The sequence below is a fragment of the Bombina bombina genome, chromosome 2 (genome assembly GCF_027579735.1).
Source record: "Bombina bombina isolate aBomBom1 chromosome 2, aBomBom1.pri, whole genome shotgun sequence".
NCBI classification, from domain to species: Eukaryota; Metazoa; Chordata; class Amphibia; order Anura; family Bombinatoridae; genus Bombina; species Bombina bombina.
In genome coordinates this window covers 350,547,773-350,569,249 of record NC_069500.1, presented here as the reverse complement: position 1 = coordinate 350,569,249, position 21,477 = coordinate 350,547,773, and the positions used below count along the sequence as shown (strand labels likewise).

General features: G+C 36.9%; 1 protein-coding gene across 1 annotated transcript in view; it reads right to left on the bottom strand.

Moving 5' to 3' along the window:
- ANAPC7 (anaphase promoting complex subunit 7) overlaps positions 1-21,320 on the bottom strand; it is a 72,623-nt gene extending 51,303 nt beyond the window's left edge. The window contains exons 1-5 of the mRNA XM_053701731.1: positions 21,148-21,320; positions 19,462-19,648; positions 16,137-16,256; positions 14,408-14,519; positions 12,786-12,939 (exon numbers count right to left, since the gene is read on the bottom strand). Coding sequence (XP_053557706.1) covers positions 12,786-12,939; positions 14,408-14,519; positions 16,137-16,256; positions 19,462-19,648; positions 21,148-21,248 — 674 coding nt within the window. The 5' untranslated portion in view covers positions 21,249-21,320. The remainder of the gene's footprint in view (positions 1-12,785; positions 12,940-14,407; positions 14,520-16,136; positions 16,257-19,461; positions 19,649-21,147) is intronic.
- Positions 21,321-21,477: the final 157 nt, after the last annotated feature.

Here is a 21,477-nt window from a genome sequence, read left to right as displayed (position 1 = left end):
CTCATAAGCCAAACGGATGATGCTTTTCAGCCAAAAAGAAAGAGGTTGCCGTAGCCTCTTGACCTCTCCGCTTTCCAGAATAGACAACAAACAATGAAGATGTTTGACGGAAATCTTTAGTTGCTTGTAAGTAGAATTTTAAAGCACGAACCACATCTAGGTTGTGCAACAGACGTTCCTTCTTGGAAAAAGGATTAGGACACAGAGAAGGAACAACAATTTCCTGATTGATATTCCTATTAGAAACAACCTTAGGAAGGAATCCAGGTTTGGCACGCAAAACCACCTTATCCGCATGGAAAACAAGATAAGGTGAGTCACACTGTAAAGCAGATAATTCAGAAACTCTTCGAGCCGAAGAGATAGCTACTAAAAACAGAACTTTCCAAGATTGAATCTATGCATTCCATAGATATTAAGCTTCTAACGGAACCCCTTGAAGAACTTTAAGAACTAAATTTAAACTCCATGGCGGAGCAACAGGTTTAAACACAGGCTTGATTCTAACTAAAGCCTGACTAAACGCCTGAACGTCTGGAACATCTGCCAGACGTTTGTGTAAAAGAATAGACAAAACAGATATCTGTCCCTTTAAGGAACTAGCTGATAATCCCTTCTCCAATTCTTCTTGGAGAAAAGACAATATCATAGGAATCCTAATCTTACTCTATGAGTAACCCTTGGATTCACACCAATAACGATATTTACGCCATATCTTATGATAGATTTTCCTGGTGACAGGCTTTCTAGCCTGAATCAAGTTATCAATGACCGCCTCAGAGAAACCACGCTTTGATAAAATCAGGCGTTCAATCTCCAAGCAGTCAGCTGCAGAGAAATTAGATTTGGATGCTTGAATGGACCCTGAATTAGAAGGTCCTGCCTCATCTGCAGAGTCCACGGTGGAACGGATGACATGTCCACCAGATCTGCATACCAAGTCCTGTGTGGCCACGCAGGTGCTATCCAAATCACCGAAGCTCTCTCCTGCTTGATTCTGGCAATCAGACGAGGAAGGAGAGGAAAAGGTGGAAACACATAGGCCAGGTTGAACGACCAAGGTACTGCTAGAGCATCTATCAGTACCGCCTGGGGGTCCCTTGATCTGGACCCGTATAGAGGAAGTTTGGCATACTGATGAGATGCCATCAGGTCCAATACCGGTGTGCCCCATTGATGAATCAAAGCAGCAAACACCTCCGGATGGAGTTCCCACTCCCCTGGATGAAAAGTCTGACGACTTAGGAAGTCCACTTCCCAGTTCTCTACTCCTGGGATGTAGAACGCAGAGAGATGGCAAGAGTGAATCTCCGCCCATCGGCTTATCTTCGATACTTCAATCATCGCTAGAGAACTCCTTGTTCCCCCTGATGATTGATATACGCCACAGTCGTGATGTTGTCCGACTGAAATCTTATGAATTTGGCCGCTGCCAACCGAGGCCACGCCTGAAGCGCATTGAATATCGCTCTCAGTTCCAGAATATTGATCGGCAGTTGAGACTCCGCCTGAGTCCACACACCCTGAGCCTTCAGGGAATTCCAGATTGCACCCCAGCCCAGCAGGCTGGCGTCTGTCGAAACTATGACCCAAGATGGCCTGCGAAAGCACATCCCTTGGGACAGATGGTCTTGAGACAACCACCACTGAAGAGAATCTCTGGTCTCTTGGTCCTAGATTTCTTTGAGGAGACAAATTCGCATAATCCCCATTCCACTGCCTGAGCATGAACAGTTGTAGTGGTCTGAGATGAAAGCGAGCAAACGGCACAATGTCCATTGCTGCTACCATTAGGCTGATAACTTCCTTACACTGCGCCACTGTTGGCTGGTGAAGGGATTGCAGAACTCGGCAAGTACTGAGAATCTTTGACTTTCTGACCTCCGTCAGAAATATTTTCATGTCTACGGAGTCTATTAGGATTCCCAAGAAGGGGACTCTTGTATGAGGGACCAGTGAACTCTTTTCCACGTTCACTTTCCAACCATGAGTTCTTAGAAACGACAACACGATGTCTGTGTGAGATTTGGACAGAGGATAGGTGGATGCCTGGATCAAGATATCGTCCAGATAGGGCGCCACCGCTATACCTTGCGGCCTGAGAACCGCTAAAAGGGACCCTATGACCTTTGTGAAGATCCTGGGAGCCGTGGCCAACCCGAAGGGAAGAGCCACAAACTGGTAATGCTTGTCCTGGAAGGCGAATCTCAGGAACTGATGATGATCCTTGTGAATTGGAATGTGAAGGTACGCGTCCTTCAGTTCCACAGTGGTCATATATTGACCCTCCTGAATCATTGGTAAGATAGTGCGAATGGTCTCCATCTTGACCGATGGAACTCTGAGAAACTTGTTTAGACACTTGAGGTCTAAAATTGGTCTGAAGGTTCCCTCCTTTTTGGGAACCACAAAGAGATTTGAGTAGAAGTCCTGCCCCTGTTCCAGCTTCAGAACTGGGCAAATTACACCCATTGTGTAGAGGTCTTTTACACAGCGTAAGAACGCCTCTCTTTATGTCTGGTCTACAGACAAACGTGAAAGATGAAATCTCCCCCTGGGGAGACAATCTTTGAATTCCAGCAAAGAAAGAAAAAAAAGTCTTCCCCCTACTAGATCCGGTCCCGGATCGGGGGCTGCCCCGTCATGCTGTCTTGGTAGCAGCAGCGGGCTTCTTGGCTTGTTTACCTTTATTCCAGGCCTGGTTAGGTCTCCAGACCAACTTGGATTGACTAAAGTTCCCTTCCTGCTTAGCAGAGGAACCGGGAGTCAAGGAAACTCCTCTAAAATTTCGAAAAGAACGAAAATTATTTTGTCTACCCCTCGTCTTAAGGGAGGTGTCCTGAGGTAGGGCATGTCCCTTACCTCCTGTAATGTCAGAAATTATTTCCTTCAGCTCAGGCCCGAATAGGGTCTTACCTTTGAAGGGAATAGTTAAAAGTTTAGATTTAGATGATACGTCAGCAGACCACGACGTTAGCCATAACGCTCTGCGCGCCAGAATGACAAAGCCTGCATTCATCGCTGCTAATTTTGCAACCTGAAAAGCAGCGTTAGTAAGAAAAGCATTAGCTAATTTAAGAGCCTTAATTCTGTCTAGAATTTCCTCTAAGGGGGTCTCTACCTTCAGAGACTCCTCCAGGGCGTCAAACCAGAAAGCCGCTGCCGTAGTGACTGTAACAATGCAGGCTGTCGACTGTAGAAAACCCTGTTGAACGAATAATTTCTTTAGAAGACCCTCTAATTTTTTATCCATAGGGTCTTTAAAAGCACAACTGTCCTCAATGGGTATGGTTGTACGTTTTGGTAGAGTGGAGATAGCTCCTTCTACCTTAGGGACAAGTTGCCAGGAGTCCCGCATGGCATCAGATATCGGAAACATTTTCTTAAAACTAGGAGGGGGAGAAAAGGGTATACCTGGTCTATCCCATTCCCTCTTAACAATTTCCACATTCTATTAGGAACTGGAAATACATCCGTATAAGTAGGCACTTCTAAATATTTATCCATTTTACACAATTTTTCTGGGGGAATTGTGAGAGGATCGCAATCGTCTAGAGTTGCCAAAACCCCCCGAGTAACAGGCGGAGGTGTGCTAAATTAAATCTAAAGGACGGTGTGTTCGTGTCAACCTGCTATGCGACCGTCTCTTCTGCTACGATGGGAGACTGAACCATGATAGACCGCATGGGAAGCGGTTAGAAAGTACATACAGGCCATGTGGATCCCCCTAGTATAAACGAGCAGCTCTCAACCTGCCCGGAATCACAGTATCTCATCCCAAGAACGTTAAGCCCCACAGAAGTGCCATGAAAAATAAAGCATTTCAATGAAAAAACTTTGAATAAAATTACTTTCAATAAGAATAGCACAGGACTAGTCCCCATTTGTTATGGACTATACTTGCCCCACAAGTGCCACACTGCAGATCATTAATTCTGAAGTGGGTCTCCTCAGAATTATATATAGACTGCACATACCTCAAGGTGTCTGTAAGCACCAGCCGCTCCCCACACTGCAGGCTATAATGTATTCCCCAAATTCTGTGGGAAGGAACTCGATCTCAGTTACAGCTGCTGAAATCATCAGACTCAAGGCAGAATTCTTCTTCCATTTTCTGCCTGAGTAAAAATAGTACATTCCGGTACCATTAGAAAATAAAAAATTCTTGCTTAAAGAAAAATTAAACTAATATTCTATCACCTCTTAAACTTTACCAGCTTCCTATTGAGTGCAGGCAAAGATAATGACTGGGGGGTGGAGTTAGGGGAGGAGCTATATAGACAGCTCTGCTGTGGGTGCACTCTTTGCCACTTCCTGTTGGGAAGGAGAATATCCCACAAGTATTGGATGAATCCATGGACTCGATACATCTTGCAAGAGAAAAAAGAGAGAAAGGGGGGGGGGAGAGAAGGAAAGAGAGACTAAGGCAAATTAAGCTTACTACCATGATGAATTAAAGGTTCCCGCCTTTCAAGGTCTCCCAAATAGCTATCCATTCTGTCATGTGCATTAAAGAAACCTATTTGTAGCCAAGTAATTGATCATAAGTTATAACATGCTGCAGGCTAGGCGGGTCGGGAATTAGGGATCTCTATGTGTTAGGTATCTTGTCAATCCCAATGTGAAAAAGAGCAAATCTTGAAGTCTTAAGGGACATCAACCCAAAGTTCTTACACAATAGAAGCATTTCTTGCCAGGACCACCATAGATGTAGGTCAGAACCATCCTCACTGCATTGTCTACAGCACTATGGCAAGCACATAGGATAAATATTGGCTACCCGGACTGGGGTGAAGTACCACTTAAAGGAACAGGAAACCCTAACATTTTCTTTCATGATTTGATAATGGAAGTAAATTAGAAAGTTTTTAAAATTGTATGTTATATCCAAATTTGCTTTGTTCTCGTGTTATCCTTTGCTGAAGGAACAGCATTGCACAACTAGCAGCTAGCTGAACACATCTAGTTAGCCAATCACTAAGACAAATGTGTGCAGGCACCAATTAGCAGCAGCTCCCACTAGTGTAGGATATGTGCGTATTCTTTTTCTACAAGGGATACCAAGAGAACAAAGCACATTTGAAAAGAGAAGCAAATTTAAAAGTGTCTTAACATTACATGCTCCATTGGAATCATGCAATTTTAATTTTAACTTCCCTATCCCTTTAAGAAATAACTTGAAGTAAGATTCAAAAATTGTAATACAATGTATCGACAATTTAGCTGAGATAAAGGCCTTCCCTAATTCCTTGACTGTAAAGTGCCTATCCATTTCGCTCGCTCAAGCCTTAAACTGCCAATGTATGTCCTCTAGTAATATAGAATAATGGAGAGTTAAAGGGGCACTGTACACTAGATTTTTCTCTGCATTAATGTTTTGTAGATGATCCATTTATATAGCCCATCTGGAAGTGTTTTTGTAACAATGTATAGTTTTGGTAATTTTTTTTTTTTTTAACAACATTGTGCTGATATTCAGACTCCTAACCAAGTCCCAAAGTATCAGATGTAGACCCAAGTCTACAGACTCCTGCTTGTTCCTGTCTGTGTAATGGGTCTTTTCAAATGCCGGAGTGGGTCTGCTCTTCTTGTTTTCTCAGCCCGTTCAGTGGGTGCCCAAGCCTAACCTCATCAACAATGTTAAACTTGGAGCTTCTAATTTATTTTTATTTTTTTTAAAAGGTTTGATACTGGATTTTTAGATCAGTATATGTGCATTTTCTTTATAGTAGTTTCTATTACATGCAATCATATGAAAAGTGGTGTATACTGTCTGCCTTCCATCTCCCAGTTGGTGCATAAGCGCAGATGGTGACGTTGGAAGCCCCAAGAATTAAGGAAGCTCAAAAGTCTACTACTCTCAAAATATAACTATGAAGCGGCAGCAATAATTTGATCTGTAATCTGCTTGGGGGATTGTAGCTTATTTTGACTTCAGTTCTTCAGGATATTTCCATGAACTCCACACTGAGTCATGTGAGTTGGTCATCACTTTGAGTAGGCTGCTAAGACTATGAATTGGGGATTGGTGAGGAACACCACCTTTCTGATGTCTGAGTGACATTTTACAATTTCCAATAATTATGTCATTAGATTCAGTTCAGGTGACCCGTAGTTAGTATCCATGGGATGTCTGCTAAGGTCAACTAGCTAGGTAGAGATGCTGCTTCAACCTTGGATGAATCTGGGATTTCATTTTCAATACTCCACACAGCAATGTGTGATAATCTTGCAGTGTCGTGGTATAGATATATAATTGGGAATACAAAAGTCAAAGCAACCTGAAGACTTCCTTTATGGAAGATATGAGGTTGGTGACCAAGATTGTGACATCATCAGCAAATAGGGCTATTTTTTTTTAGTAACATCACCAAACGATGTCCCTTGATCAGAGGAGATGTCTTGGTCGCTTGCACTAGTGGCTTCATAGCTAGGAGAAATATCAAGTTTGAGAGTGGGCATTGCGGTCTGTTTCCATTGGATATATTGAGTTCTACAGATTGAAAGCCTATTCCCTTGCTGCTGGCAAATGGCCAAGAGTATAATGCTTGAATAGAAACAATAAAATAATTAGGAAATCCAAAAGCTTGCAGCACCTTCCAAAGATATCTCCATTACTTCTAAGAAAATGTTAAGGAGTTTGCATGAATGTATTGTCAGGGACATAGAAACCATAGGTGAACCCCATATGGTCCATATGAATTATTGATGGCAAAAGATAAACTAGTCTATTGGCTATGAGCTTCGAATATAGCTAAATGTCTAAAATGATTAGGAGATATGGGTCTGTAATTACCGCAGTGCCAACGACTTTTGCCGGATTTAGGGATTGTTAACATTTTGGCTTTTAAAAATGCTCTAAGAAATTAACCTGAAGCACTAAAAATGCTCTATGAAATCAACCTGAAGCATGAACCTCTTTAAAAACCACCTAAAGCAGGGGAGAAATAGTTTTTTTTAATTTTTTGATGAATGTAGCTGTAAACCCATCCGGGCCTAGGGCTTTTTTTTTACATTTATTTACATTATTGAATTGCATGAGTGATTTCCGAAAGTGAAATTGGTTATTTTAAAGATTCTTAGGCAGAAGCTGATCATTTTGGAAGGCCCAGGGATTGTAAATACGATTTAATTGCCGTCATGGAATAAGTGAGATTAGCATCAGGAGTCCGAATATTGTATATATTTTTTTTATATAAAATGCCGCAAAAGCATTACCAATAGACGCCAGAGTGAAAATTCTATTGCCTTCCACCATTAGTTCTGGAATTCTAGAATGCACTGTCCTACCTCTTAGTTTTCTCACAAATAATTAATTTGCTTTGTTACCTTTATAGTACATAAGTTGTTTAAATCTAGACATGGCTGCTTTGACTCTGACAAATTCTTTGTCTTTAATAATTTTCCGTATCTGTGTGATCTCTGTGGAGAGCTTATCCGTGAGGTTAAACAACCTATTTAATTGTTCTTCATTACACAATTCACAGGCTAACTGACCTAAAGGGTCCCCTTTCTGTTTCCAAATTTTAGCCATTCTTGCAATGCATAAACCCCAGACATAAGCTTTCAATGCTGCTTAAACAGTGTCAGCAGAGATTTTGGTGTTGTGATTAACCCCAATGAATTCAGTAGCAACTGCGGTCAAGGAAGTAGGGAAGCCTGGTAAAAGGCTTCCCTACTTCCTTAGAAAAGAAGAAATATGTCATAGTCCCTTATCATATTTCTTTTAAAGCAGATATACACTAATTCTATATCACTCTTCCTTTGGTATTCATTGTGAAAGTGCTTCCTACACATCTTCTTTTCTACTTGATCTTTAAGGGATCCTGATGGGGTTTATTTAGCTTAGGGAGCTTATATTGCCCAGTGCAGGGAATATAAATATTTGTTCCAAAAAGCCTGGTTCCTCCTAAAGATATTGTGGGAATTTCCCAGAAAGACAGGTTTGAGATCTAAGAGTACCTGCCACAGTGATGGAGAGAGCATAAAAAAAAAAAAAAAAAAATAATAATAAGTGCAATCTGGAATATGTTTGATGAGGAATAGAAAAAAAGTGAAGTCTTTCGCATCTGCATGACAAGACCGACAATTATTGTAGAGATTAAATTTGCGTTATAACTTTACAAAATTTAGATTAAAATGAGATAGTATACGAATCATGAGACCTACCCTTTTTTAAATGTTTGTCATACAACGGGTCTGAGACCAAATTAAAGTCACCTGAGTAAACACTGGGTGGAGGGGGAGTCCAGATTCACCCAAAGAAGCAATGGATCTAAGAACTGTATTAATTACTCCATACCCAGGACTGAATATTTACCTGAAAAAAACATTTGGAACTATAAATTCCAGTGATAGTGTAAGTGGATCATGCAGGAGAAGTAATCTGTACCATACCAACATAACACATAATAGTCCATGAACAAATTAAAAATAACCTGTAACCTAGAGATGTGTGAGAATATAGTAAGGATGTTGATAAAATTGACTTTGGGTTCAGCCTATATGGGCTTTGCTACTTATTAAAAGGTTACCTAAGACATAATATAGCTGGCACATATGGGGGGGGGGGGGGGGGGGGGGAATCGTAAACCTAAATAAATATCACCAAAAAAGTCCCAGTCCCAAAAGGAATGATCCAGAAACTGAATAACCAAATACTGGCTAATATTGACAGTATCATCAGATCAGCTCCTCTTTAAAAATTCTCAAAGTACTGTAAAGACAAACAAAAAAAGAAGGTGTGCTAAAGCCTTCTTTTTTTGTTTGTTTTTAAACCTAAGCTGGGAAACTAGAATTTACCTTTTTGAATGTATATATGTATATAAATGTATACAAATATAATAGCATTAAGAATTAAATCAACTTTAGTTTATAACACACCGATACCATAATACACCAATATCCAGGTGAGTGCTTAAAGGGACACTTTGAGATGTTAATATAAAATGATAAATTGTATATATATAAAAAAAAAAAAAAAAAAAAACCTCTACAATACTCATTTATTTTGTCCCCTTTTCCTGTAATCCCATTATGAAATTCTGAGCTTTTCAGTTCCTGTTAGAAGTGGAAGTGCAGAACACTGTTATATTCCTCAAAGCCATTGGCTGCACACTCTAGTGATCTATTTATAGCTGTCCCTAATTGGCCACAGCAGAGAAGGTAACCTAAGTTATAACATGGCAGCTCACATTGTTTTATAGACACTAAAACTTTACACTTATTTTGTCACTATTTAAACAACTAATGAAACTTTATAAAATACACCTACATGTTATTCTCAGACCAATCTTTTGAATGAATCATTCTATCTAGCATTTATTTAGTGTCCAATATCCCTTTAAAGGACCATTAAATTCGATATTTCAACAACGCATAATTAAAAATTAAACGTTATTGCAATATTCATTCATTATATATTTTGCTTCATTTTGCTGTAAAATACATCTAAAATGTGTACAAGATCCACTTTCTCCCAGTGAGGCTTGGGTTAATACTTTTAGCTAGATTTCTGTGAGCCAGTTTAACCCCCCCCCCCCCACTCACCTTATCTCTTTGTTTGTTTTTTGCTATTTTTAAGGTGGATTATGTTTTGCATCACCAACCTGCTAGAAAAAGCATTCTTTGCAATAGCAGTGGCTATACTAGGTATTAAAGAACATTGTTGTGTATATATAAATATATTTAAACTATTAGATGAAGATTAGAAAGGAATATAATGTCTGTTTATTTCAATGCCTGTTAAAAAAATGATTACTAACTAAACTGAATCAGTGCTAACCCACCTTAAAGGGATGGAAAAAGGTCAGGCTACCCCTGCATCTTTCAATAACTGCACATGCACACAGATTTTATGCTGTATATGCGTATTTGTTGGTCATTGGGCAGAAAGGGTTTTTGGTTTTGCAGGACAGGGAAACCAGCGAGAAGAAAAAACAAAAAAAATAGTAATTTGACAAAATAAAACGGCAGTTTTCATTGCAAGATTCTTCTCAGACGTGAAGGTTTATTATCATGCAGCTTACAATTTATGTTTAATGTCCCATTAAGAAGCATATTATAGAGAGAGAAAAAGAAAGAAAAGAAAAAAAGTATACCCCAATGATAAACTAGAGCCTTCATATATCCCTAGTTTTATGTTTTCATCTCTTATTAATTTGAGGACCCACAGGTTGAGTGGGTGGTTGTGAGTGCCTTATCAATAGGTTTTAAATATAAAGTGCAAGAAGTTAATTAAACAAAAAAAGTGGGCGGGGAAAACCCTACTCACACGCAAACACGATCGCATCAAGCTAACCCGACATGAAAATAAGAATTTTTCACTCCAATGTTCTTAGCAGAATATGTTCTATTTAGTCATTAATACATATTTCTACATATATTTGTATACCAAATTCCAATACTTAGGGGCTAACAATTTAAACCTCTCTGCTCAGATGAGATGATATGATATAAAATGAGCCTCCAGCACTGCAAGAACCCTAGTGAAATTCTTAAAAGTCAGATTTTAATATACTTCTCCAAGGGGCGTTTTCAGCATTTTTGCATGTGAAAGAGACCAAACCAGTGCACACACAGAAACTTTCAAAACACAATCAAAATTTGTAAAATGACTGCTGGAGCAAAATTTAAATGTATTAACCCCTTGCGCCAATCCGACATAGATATAGATTATGTGGTACATAGCCCATCGTACCTCATAACATATATATATGAACCAGACCTTATGGAGTCTTCAGCAGTCTTGGTTGTCAAGTGACAACAGAGACTTGCTCTTCCTGGGCTGCAGGCATCTGCCTTCATAAAGTAACAGAGCACGATCGGCAAACATACTGTTTATATATATATATATATATATATATATATATTTTTATATTATACAGTTTTGTTAGGTTAAAAAAAAAACAAAGGCTCCATTTCTGTTTAACGCTGTTAGGATGTTCCATGCGTCCTGCAGCCTCCTCCTTTTGATTAATGGAAGATCGGACTGAGGGGCATTCCTAGCATCGTAGGAAGTCCCCCACAATCCGATCCCGGCATTGAAATCACGTGATCACATCAACAATTGCGTGATTTAATTTTTCAAGCATTCCGATGTTAAACACTTGCTCCGGGCATTATGGGATTAATAGCAAAAATGTTTTAGCAAGTTTTAGCAAAGGGGTAAAATATAAAAGGGAAAGTGCCAAGCTGAAAAGGGACAGTTTACCCCAAAAACGCTCTCCTTAAATTTGTTCCAAATGATCCATTTTACCTGCTGGAGTCAGTGTATTAAATAATTTACATATAGTTCCTTAACCTTTATATTGGCATTTAAAATAGCTGATTTAGTCTGTAGTATCCCTACCTATACTGAAGTTACTTATACCTAGGTATAGGCTATTGAGTAACTATGTAAAACACAGACAGCAGAATAAATTACACTCACAGTGGGAGGTGGAAGCTCTAATAATGTAATATTCAATTGTTCTTTCGAAGTATTGTACAGAGACAAGAAAGGGAAGAATTTGAGTGATAAAATAAGATCTAATCTGTCTACAAGCTTAGCCTATTTTGATGGGCTGTGGATTCAACAAGCAAACTCAGCTATTGTTTTTTTTTTCAAAAAGAAGCATAAATGAGCAATTTCTAATGTGTTTTATACGCTGCAGCTGGTATAACAACTGATGGGGTACACATTCAGGTAAAAACTATTTTATAGTGAATTGTCCCTTTAAATATAATAATACTGAAAGGACCCAATCTAAAGTGTAAAGTATTATAAAATACAATACAGAAAGTGTAAGTAACAAAACGCTTATATCATGCAGTGCTAAATTGCACTGGGCTTGACTCGCAGTGCTGGAGGAGAGTTCTGCCCTTTTTCTTCTAGCATTCAGGGAGTTTAGCCCCTGTGAAGTCTGAACAACAATTTCTCTCCAAGCTGGAGAATCTTTGATCATTAAGGCCTTAAAGGGACATGAAACTCAATTTTTTTTCTTTCATTACTCAGATAGAGCATGCAATTTTAAACAACTTAATTTACTTCTATTATCTAATTTGCTTAATTCTCTTAATATTCTCTATTGAAAAGCATATCTAAATAGTCTCAGTAGCTGTCGATTGGTGGTTTGGCACAGATGCCTTGTGTGATTGGCTCACCCATCTGCACTGTTATTTCTTCAACAAAGGATATCTAAAGAATTAATTAAATTAAATAATAGAAGTAAATTAGAATGTTGTTTAGAATGGTATGTTCTATCTGAATCATGAAAGAGAAAAAAAATTGTTTCCCGTCCCTTTAAAGAGAACAATTGGAAAAACACAAAAAATTTTCTTTCATGATTCAAATAGATCATGTGATTTTAAAATTAATTTCCAATCTACTTCTATTATCTAATTTGTTTTGTTCTCTGGGTATCCTTTGTTGAAATGGATACCTAGGTAGACTCAGGAGCTGCTGATTGGTGGCTGCAGATATATGCCTCGTCATTGGCATTTAGTAGTGCATTACTGCTCCTTCAACAAAGGATACCATACGAATGAAGCACATTTGATAATAGAAGTAAATTGGAAAGATTTAAAAAAAAAAAAAAAAAAAAAAAAAAAAAAAAAAATGTAGGATCCATTTGAACCATGAAAGAAACATTTTGAGTTTCATGTCTCTAAGTTTTGCATTGCTACTGCCCAGACAAAAATTACATTATATTCCTTCAAGATTTCTATAAATTTAGAGAGAAAAAAAAATAAAGATGTTCAAATAATGTTGAATCTGAATGTTGAATAAAAAGGTATTAACTTACCAGATAGTATTAATAGCTCTGGTATTGTCTCCCGTATATACAAAAGCATATGCTTTAATCCAGACAGAAAGCCAGTCCAAGTTGGGAATGCTCTGAATGACATTAAGGGTCATAGATGCAACTTCTGCTCCTTTTACAGAAAGGGAGAGCAAACCTAGAACATAATACATGAAAGTAGCCATATATGAGAGAAGAATACAACCGAGCCTGGTGTTATTGTTTAAAGGTTCTGTTAATTTTACTTTTGCAACCAACATCCCGTTGATACAATATAGTATACAGTATACAAGTCTCTTTTAAGCCAAGTTCCAGACTGAAGAAGTAGAGGATATGGTTCCTATGGCCAGGACTCCTTTTGTTACAATTCATGCACAGTTTTACTTAGTAATAATGACATTCATTTTGGTTATAAAACTTAAAATAGGGGCTTTATTATAAAGCAAGCATTAGTGGTCAGAGCAGTGTTCCTCAATCACCCCCAACAGGCCAGGTTTTCTTTATAGCTGAACCAGTGCACAGGTGAAATCGTCAGCTGATGGGTGAGAGCAGGTTAGTAACCATGGTATTACTGATCAGCTGATTACTTCACCTGTGTACCCCTGTTGGGGGTACTTGAGGACCACTGTTGATAAACACAGATTTAGAGGATCCAAATAAATATATATATAAATAAATAGGTAAGCGTTATAATTTAGTACTTATTTTAACTCATCAAGTAATTCACACACACACACAAAAAAAAAAATTCTGCTACTGCTGAACTGAAGCTTAAAAAGGTACAGTGTACTAAAAAAAGTTTCTCCCTGCAAGGATCCATTTTAACTGCTGTGGTGTATAAAAATGTTTATAAATAGCTAATTTACCTTTATTTTGTCATTTATATAGCTGGATTTGCCTGTTAAAACCTCTAACTATAATGACAATTACAATACTGCAGTATTGTATATAGAAATGCTATGTAAACAAGAGACGCAATCTCCATGTGGGAATGGAACCCAACCCATTTTAAAGAATGTTCCTGCACCAGCTTTGAATACAATTAACGCTTATATGCTGTTTGCCTAAATACATTGACCCTTTAATTAGCTACAATGATTAGTATCAGCATTTCCTTTTTTCTTTATCAAAGGTTAAGGTTTTGTGAAAAAAAGTTATGATTATATATAATATTATTATTGATGCTATTACGAATATTTTTTTTAAAATGTCTTCTTAGAAGGGATATGAGAACTAAACATTTTCTTTTGTGATTCAGAGCATACAATAAAAAGTTTCAAATTTACTTCGTTTCCACGTTATTTTTCGTTGAAGAGATAACTAGATGGCAGGAAATAGTGCTGTCATCTAGTGCATAACATGTTTGTAAAACTGCTGACATATAGTGCTCCAGAGCTTACAGCCATGCTTTTCAAACAAAAGATACAAACAAAGAAAATTTGATAATAGAAGTGAATTAGAAATGTATTAAATCATGGAAAAAAATATTTGTTATATTTCCTTTTAAGGAAAAAAAATAGAAACGCAAACAGAAAGTCAATCTTTTACATGTTAACATATTAGATGTGACCGCACCCTGTGACATGACTGTGATGTACATTATAAGGCAACATATGAGATTTTACCTAAAATAGCATCAAGAGCTAGGGGGCACTGCCTTAAGACTTCCTTGTAACTGGTCACAGCTGAGCGCTCCTGTCCTGCTTTCTTATACAAATTTGCCAACATCATGTTTATCTATAGAAAGAGAAAACATACATATGTATCAACAATCACAGTTTCTTTAAAAGGGATTTTTTTTGTTTGTTCCATTTTAAAATATTTGTTTGTTGTTGTGCTTTTTTTTTTTAAAAAAAAAAACAAAGAACAATACACCTTATGTTCATGTCCTAAATAAATCAATGGGTTTTTTTCTTGTACTTGCAGAAAACTCTCCTTCCCCAGAAAAAGTGAGGACTAGTAGGAATCATAAAGCCAATACTGCAATAAGTTTCAATTTAAATTTTAAAAACTTTTACTTAAAAGGGACACTGAACCCAATTTTTTTATTTTGTGACTCGGATAGAGCATGACATTTTAAGCAACTTTCTAATTTACTCCTATTATCAAATTTTCTTCACTCTCTTGGTATCTTTATTTGAAATGCAAGAAAGTAAGTTTAGATGCAAGCCCATTTTTTGGTGAACAACTTGGGTTGTTCTTGCCGATTGGTGGATAAATTCATCCACCAATACAAATGTGCTTTCCAGAGTTCTGAACCCAAAAAAAGCTTAGATGCCTTCTTTTTCAAATAAAGATAGCAAGAGAACGAAGAAAAATTGGTAATAGGAGTAAATTAGAAAGTTGCTTAAAAATTGCATGCTCTATCTGAATCATGAAAGAAAAAAAAATTGGGTTCAGTGTCCCTTTAACATTTCTCAAATGCATGATATACTTTTTTTAGTCTCTTTAAAATCTAAGTTAAAGGGACACTAAATGCTAAAACTAATCGTAATGTATTTTAAACAGTGCAGCATACAGATATGTATTATTGTTGGGAGAGCAGAACATTTGGAATAAAAATAAATAAATATTGTTTTAGCACTTGGGTGCGTGTTCATCAGTGGCACCAGATGCACTTAGCTCCTAAGATGCCTTTTTTCTAGTCAGGATCAGCTACATAGACAGAAAGTAAAGCCTGTTCATATTTCTCTGCTTTAGTTGTTTTGGCATCTCTATGACTGTAATCCAGATGTAAAGGAAAACACATTTAAAGAACAGCACTGTGAGCACATTATGCATGCTGTTTATAGCGCAGGCAAAAGGGCATCTAGTTGGCTGTGCCATCTGCCAATGATGTCTAGAGGGAAGGAAAAATAAAAAAAACTATTTGGGAACATATTCTTAGATTTAACCCAAAAGGCTGCTATTTTTAAAAAAACAACAGCTTGATGGTGCAACAAGCAAATATTATTACAGTCTTACTACTATTGTATATAGGTCTTTGTAAGAGCCATGTAATTTTTGTTTGCTAAAAAACGAAATATCTGATACATGTATTGTCAGTCAATATTAAAGCTTTCAAGTGTTTACAATATATTATTATTTATTGAGTAGTCTTTTATTGAAGTTTTATAGCCAAACATTGTAGGACATAACAATTGTCTCATTGTACCTAAAAGACATTAACAAGAGAAAAAAAAAATGGTTACCATCCAAGGAATATATATTCTTGTTAACGAGCAAATGAGACAAAGAAGGTGGATCTACGGAAATGGGGAAGTTTATATAGTACAATTAGACTCTTAACTGAAACCAATATATTTTAAAAGAGATAAAGATTGTGATAGTAAAATGAAATACAGCCTTTTCTACCTTTGGTGTTCTCTGTCGAGACGGGATTCCATCCAGAATAGCTATGGCATCCTTATCCTGTTTCAGCATGGTGTAGCACTCTGCCATTTTGTACTTTACTTCAATTTCTGATGGAAGGCACTAGGACCCAAGAGACAGCAAATTTAAGAGATGAAACCTGAACACAAAACCTTGTCAATCCATACTAAGAGAAATCATAAAACCAACACAATACACCTAGATGAACCAGTAATATGCATTGATTTGTTAACAAAATCTAACAAATTAACTGTTCTAATAGTTTTTTAGATTTGAGGGATCATTATAAGTGACTCAATAACTGATTGAACGCACATTGATACACATCTAATCATTCTGCCAGCCTTAAAGTGCCATAAAACATGTTGAGATATGTGCATATCCTAAAAGGGCTAATTAATTAAAAATAGTTTGCATAAAAAAAAGTTACAAATTGCTGGCAAGTATTTTAAAAGTTTCCAAAGATAAGCAAAATTAGTTACATAGCAATGCTGTATTGCATTCTGCTAAATCAAAGAGGGATATAGATGCAGCCATAGAAGGAATTGTGTGTGGGTAGTTAAGGGACATGACACCCAGATTTTTTCTTTCATGATTTAGAAAGAGAATGCAATTTTAAACATCTTTCTAATTTACTTATATTATCTAATTTGTTTTATTCTCTTGATATTCTTTGCTGAAAAGCATATCTAGATATGCTCAGCAGCTGCTGATTGGTTGCTGCACATAGAAGCCTCGTGTGATTGGCTCACCGTGTGCATTGCTTTTTCTTCAACTAAGGATATCTAAAAAATTAAGCAAAATAAATAATAGAAGTAAATTGTAATGTTGTTTAAATTTCTATTCTCTATCTGAATCATGAAAGAAAGATTTTGGGTTTAGTGGCCCTTTAGAGCTGTACAATTCAGAAACTTAAAAGAAAGGGTTAATGGTGAGTCACTGCAGTATACATTTGCAGGTAAAGTGATTAAAGTACATATATTTTGTCTCTATCCCAACTTGTTTTATGTCCCTTTAAGACATTTAAATAAACATGAATCTTTCTTGTCAAACAGTAATAGGGCAAAGAAAGTTATTACATTTGAAGACAAAATGTTTTAAAGCATAGTGAATTTACATATTTTGAAACCTGTTTTTTAAAGGGACACTGAACCCAAATTTTTTCTTTCATGATTCAGATAGAGCATACAATTTTAAACAACTTTCTAATTTACTCCTATTATCAAATTTTCTTTATTCTCTTGGTATCTTTATTTGAAAAGCAAGAATGTAAGTTTAGATGTCAGCCCATTTTTTGTGAACAACCTGGGTTGTTCTTGCTGATTGGTGGATACATTCACCCATCAATAAACAAGCGCTATCCAGGGTACTAAACCAAAATTTGTCTGGCTCCGTAGCTTAGATGCCTTCTTTTTCAAATAAAGATAGCAAGAGAATGAAGAAAAATGATAATAGGAGTAAATTAGAAAGTTGCTTAAAATTGCACGCTCTATCTGAATCACTAAATATTTTTTTTTTGGGTTCAGTGTCCCTTTAATGTATATTTTGTTCTGCCTTAAGAGTACATTTTATTTTAAAAGGGACAGTCCAAAACAAACTTTCATTATTCAGATAGGGCATGTAATTTTAAACAATGTTCTAATTTACTTTCATCGCCAATTTTGCTTTCTTCACTTGGTATTCTTAGTTGAAAGCTAAATCTAGGAGGTTCATATGCTAATTTCTAAGTCCTTAAAGGCCGCCTCTTAGCTCAGGACATTTTGACAGTTTTTCACCACCAGAGGGTGTTAGTTCATGTGTTTCATATAAATAACACTGTGCTCACGCATGTGGAGTTCCTAGGGGCTCGTACTGATTGGCTAAAATGCAAGTCTGCCAAAAGAACTGAAATAAGGGGCAGTTTGCAGAGGCTTAGATACAAGATAATCACAGAGGTAAAAAGTATATTACTATAACTGTGTTGGTTATGCAAAACTAGGGAATGGGTAATAAAGGGATTATCTATCTTTTAAAACAATAAATATTCTGGTGTAGACTGTCCCTTTAAACACTTGATCAACATATCACACAGATGCTCTTAGTACACAAGACACAAGTGTGTAAGAAAACTTTTACAATCGGTACATGGTAATTATAAAGAGAAGTAACATTCTCTCTAATACAGTTTATATATAGTTGTGCACTCACCATGAACATACATTTTTGTATTAGAACAATATGAATTGATTTGGAGAGAGTAGGAGGTAGCTGGCAACAAGATAATTATAGGGTACATTTTTGTTGGTTTTGTCTTATACTTAATTTTTATAATAATATTCAGAAAATTATTAATTCCTTCCTATTTTTTCTTACCTTTAATAAGCCCTTTGTTTATGATTGGGGTAATACAAAAACTAATTGAGTAATAACACTTGTTTTTTTAATATAATTTTAGACTACTTATAGGTTTGGATTATACTTAAAAGGACAGTCAACTCCAAAATTATTATACAGTAGTTTAAAACGATAGATAATCCTTTTATTACCCATTCCCCAATTTTGCACAGCCAACATGGTTATATTAATATACTTTTTACCTATGTGATTAACTTGTATCTAAGCCTCTTCTAACAGCCACTTGATCACATGGATATTATCCATTGACTCGCATTTTAGCCAATTAGTGCTGTCTCATGCACAACTTCACAGGCGTGAGAACAATGTTATCCATATGGCCCACATGAACTAGCAGTCTCCTGTTGTGAAAAGCTAATAAAAAAAGCATGTGATAAGAGGCCGTCTGTCGAGGCTTAGAAACAGGCAGAAGGAGGTTTAAATGTTATAAAGTATATTAATATAAATGTTGGTTGTGCAAAGCTGTGGAATAAAAGGTATTATCTATCTTTTTAAACAACAACAATTTTGGTGTTGACTGCCCCTTTAATGGGACATAAAAGTGGGGCGGAAAACGTTCTAATGTTACATAATATTATTATTATTACACTTTTGCTTGCATATAACTGTATTAACCCCTGCAAAGGTTTTAAATACAGCTACATTTACCTTCAGAACAGCAATGCAGGACTGGGAGCAAACAACAAGAGACAAATGTCTGTAGCAGCCAATCACCAGCTAGCTCTCAGTCATGCATTGCTTCTGTTTAGGAAATACAAAGAAAACAACGTAAATTTGATCAAATAAGGGACTTTAAAGGTGTCCTAAAATTACATGGTCTATCTGAATCATGAAAGAAAAATGATGACTTTTATGTCCCTTTAAATAAGGTGAATAGAGTAAACAGTTGCTGTTGTCCAACAGGTATCACTACCTGGTTTTGTGGTACAGCGGCGGAATTCCCAGTTGAAGGCCTCACTTTTGATGTCTTGGTTAATGTCTTTTTCTGCTGGAGAGCCATGGTATACTTGCTGACCGCATTCCTGTACTCCTTGTCATGGAACAGTGAGTCTGCGTGGTACACCAACAACTGGTACTTTTGTGAAGGAGAAAACATTTCCCTGGCAAAAGTTAAGATGCAGGTCAGATTTTTACAGCCATGTTGCTCGTGACTCATGCATTCATAAAGGAAAATAAAAACATATGCACCAAATTACAGAAGCCAGGGTATTATTCAGGCCTGCTATAAATACTATAAATGTGTAAGTCTACAAAACTAAACTAGGAAATATGTTTCAAAATAACCTTTCAATGAAAACATAGCATCTGCCTTTCTCTGAACACCCACTTCATGTTTAATGAGACAGTCTGCTTGATTTTTATTTTTGTATTGTTTAAAAAGTTAGATAAAGCCTTTACTACCTATTCCCCAACTTAGCACAACCAACATTGTTCTATTAATATACTTTAGAACCTTTAAAACTCAAAATTTCGGACTGTTTCTAAGCCTCTGCCGCCTCTTATCTCATTGCATTTTATCAGGTTTTCACAGTCAGTCAGTGATAGTTTGTGGCTGTGAGCCATAAAGATAACTTTGTGCTCACTCCTGTGGAGTTCTTTACGAAGCAGCACTAATTAGCTGGCATGCAAGTTTGTAAAATAGCCCTGAGATATGGGGGCAGTCTGCAGAGGCTTTGATACAAGGTAATCACAGAGGTAAAAAGTGTATTAATATAACAGTTGGTTATGCAAAACTAGGGAATGGGTAATAAAGGGATTATCTGTCTTTTAAAACAATAAAAAATATATTGTAGACTGTCCCTTTAAATGTATTCCCTTTACCTTCACTCAGCCTGTGTCATATGTATGATTTTTTTCCCATCAATAGTTCCTTGGTCTTCAGTCTATGCTCTTAATATACTTACTTGCAGCATTGTTAGTAGTCACTTTACCTCTGTCTTCCCTATTTTCTGGTATACTGCATGTACAGCTTAGCACCAATAACATAGCTTCATTATGTACTGTCTCAATACCAAAATAAACATGTTTATCTTGTTATGTCCTGGTTGTCACTTTCTATTCTGTTAACTGCTTTTTTCTTATTCCTGTGTACTGAATATATCCTATATCATGAATATTTAAAACCCCTCTAATTTCAGCCTTTCAATCAGTTACATTTGTCTTGGTCAAGTCAGTCTCCCTATTTCTGCTTTAGGCCCTGTGTACACATTTCTACACCTGCAACTTTAGTTACAAGTTTCTAATCGTCTTTCTCTCTTGTTTTTACACGACTGTGACAGTTTTTCTTGTGTCTAAATCCATTCTGTATTTCTCTTGACAAGTCTAACAATTTTACCCCGGCACCATTGATACAAGTAGTACCCCTCCAACTTATCATGTGATACACCTCGTTTCCTGACAGCCACTTTACGCTTGTCTATGTCAAATAAGAACATCCCTCCCCAGTCAGTTATCTCCATTCTCTGTTTCCCTGCACATCTCTCCTCTGACATCTGCCCGGTGTTAGACATTTCTCGTTCTCCTGTCTGTATTCCATTTTGCTGTCTTGCCCAATTTCTGTCTTGTGACAGTCTCCCATAACCCAACCTGTCTCACTCACGGGTTGTTGTTGCTCATGGTCAGTAGAAGACTGCTCAATAGACGCACGTTAGAGTGCAGTCCGGCCGCTGCCATATCCCGCACATGATCTATCACATTCATCTTCACGATACTTTTCACGCAGTAATAACCCTACAATCAGCACCACAACAAACGTTAAATCATGGCGCCTGCCTAGGGCCTTGGCTTACTGAAAAATAGCTGCCCACAGCGCCCTAACCGAGCTATGTTAATAGTCACTGCAATAACAATATTCATACGAATAAGGATACGCAACTTCACATCATTTTGTTATATACACTTATACAGTTCATATGAAATGTAAATTATT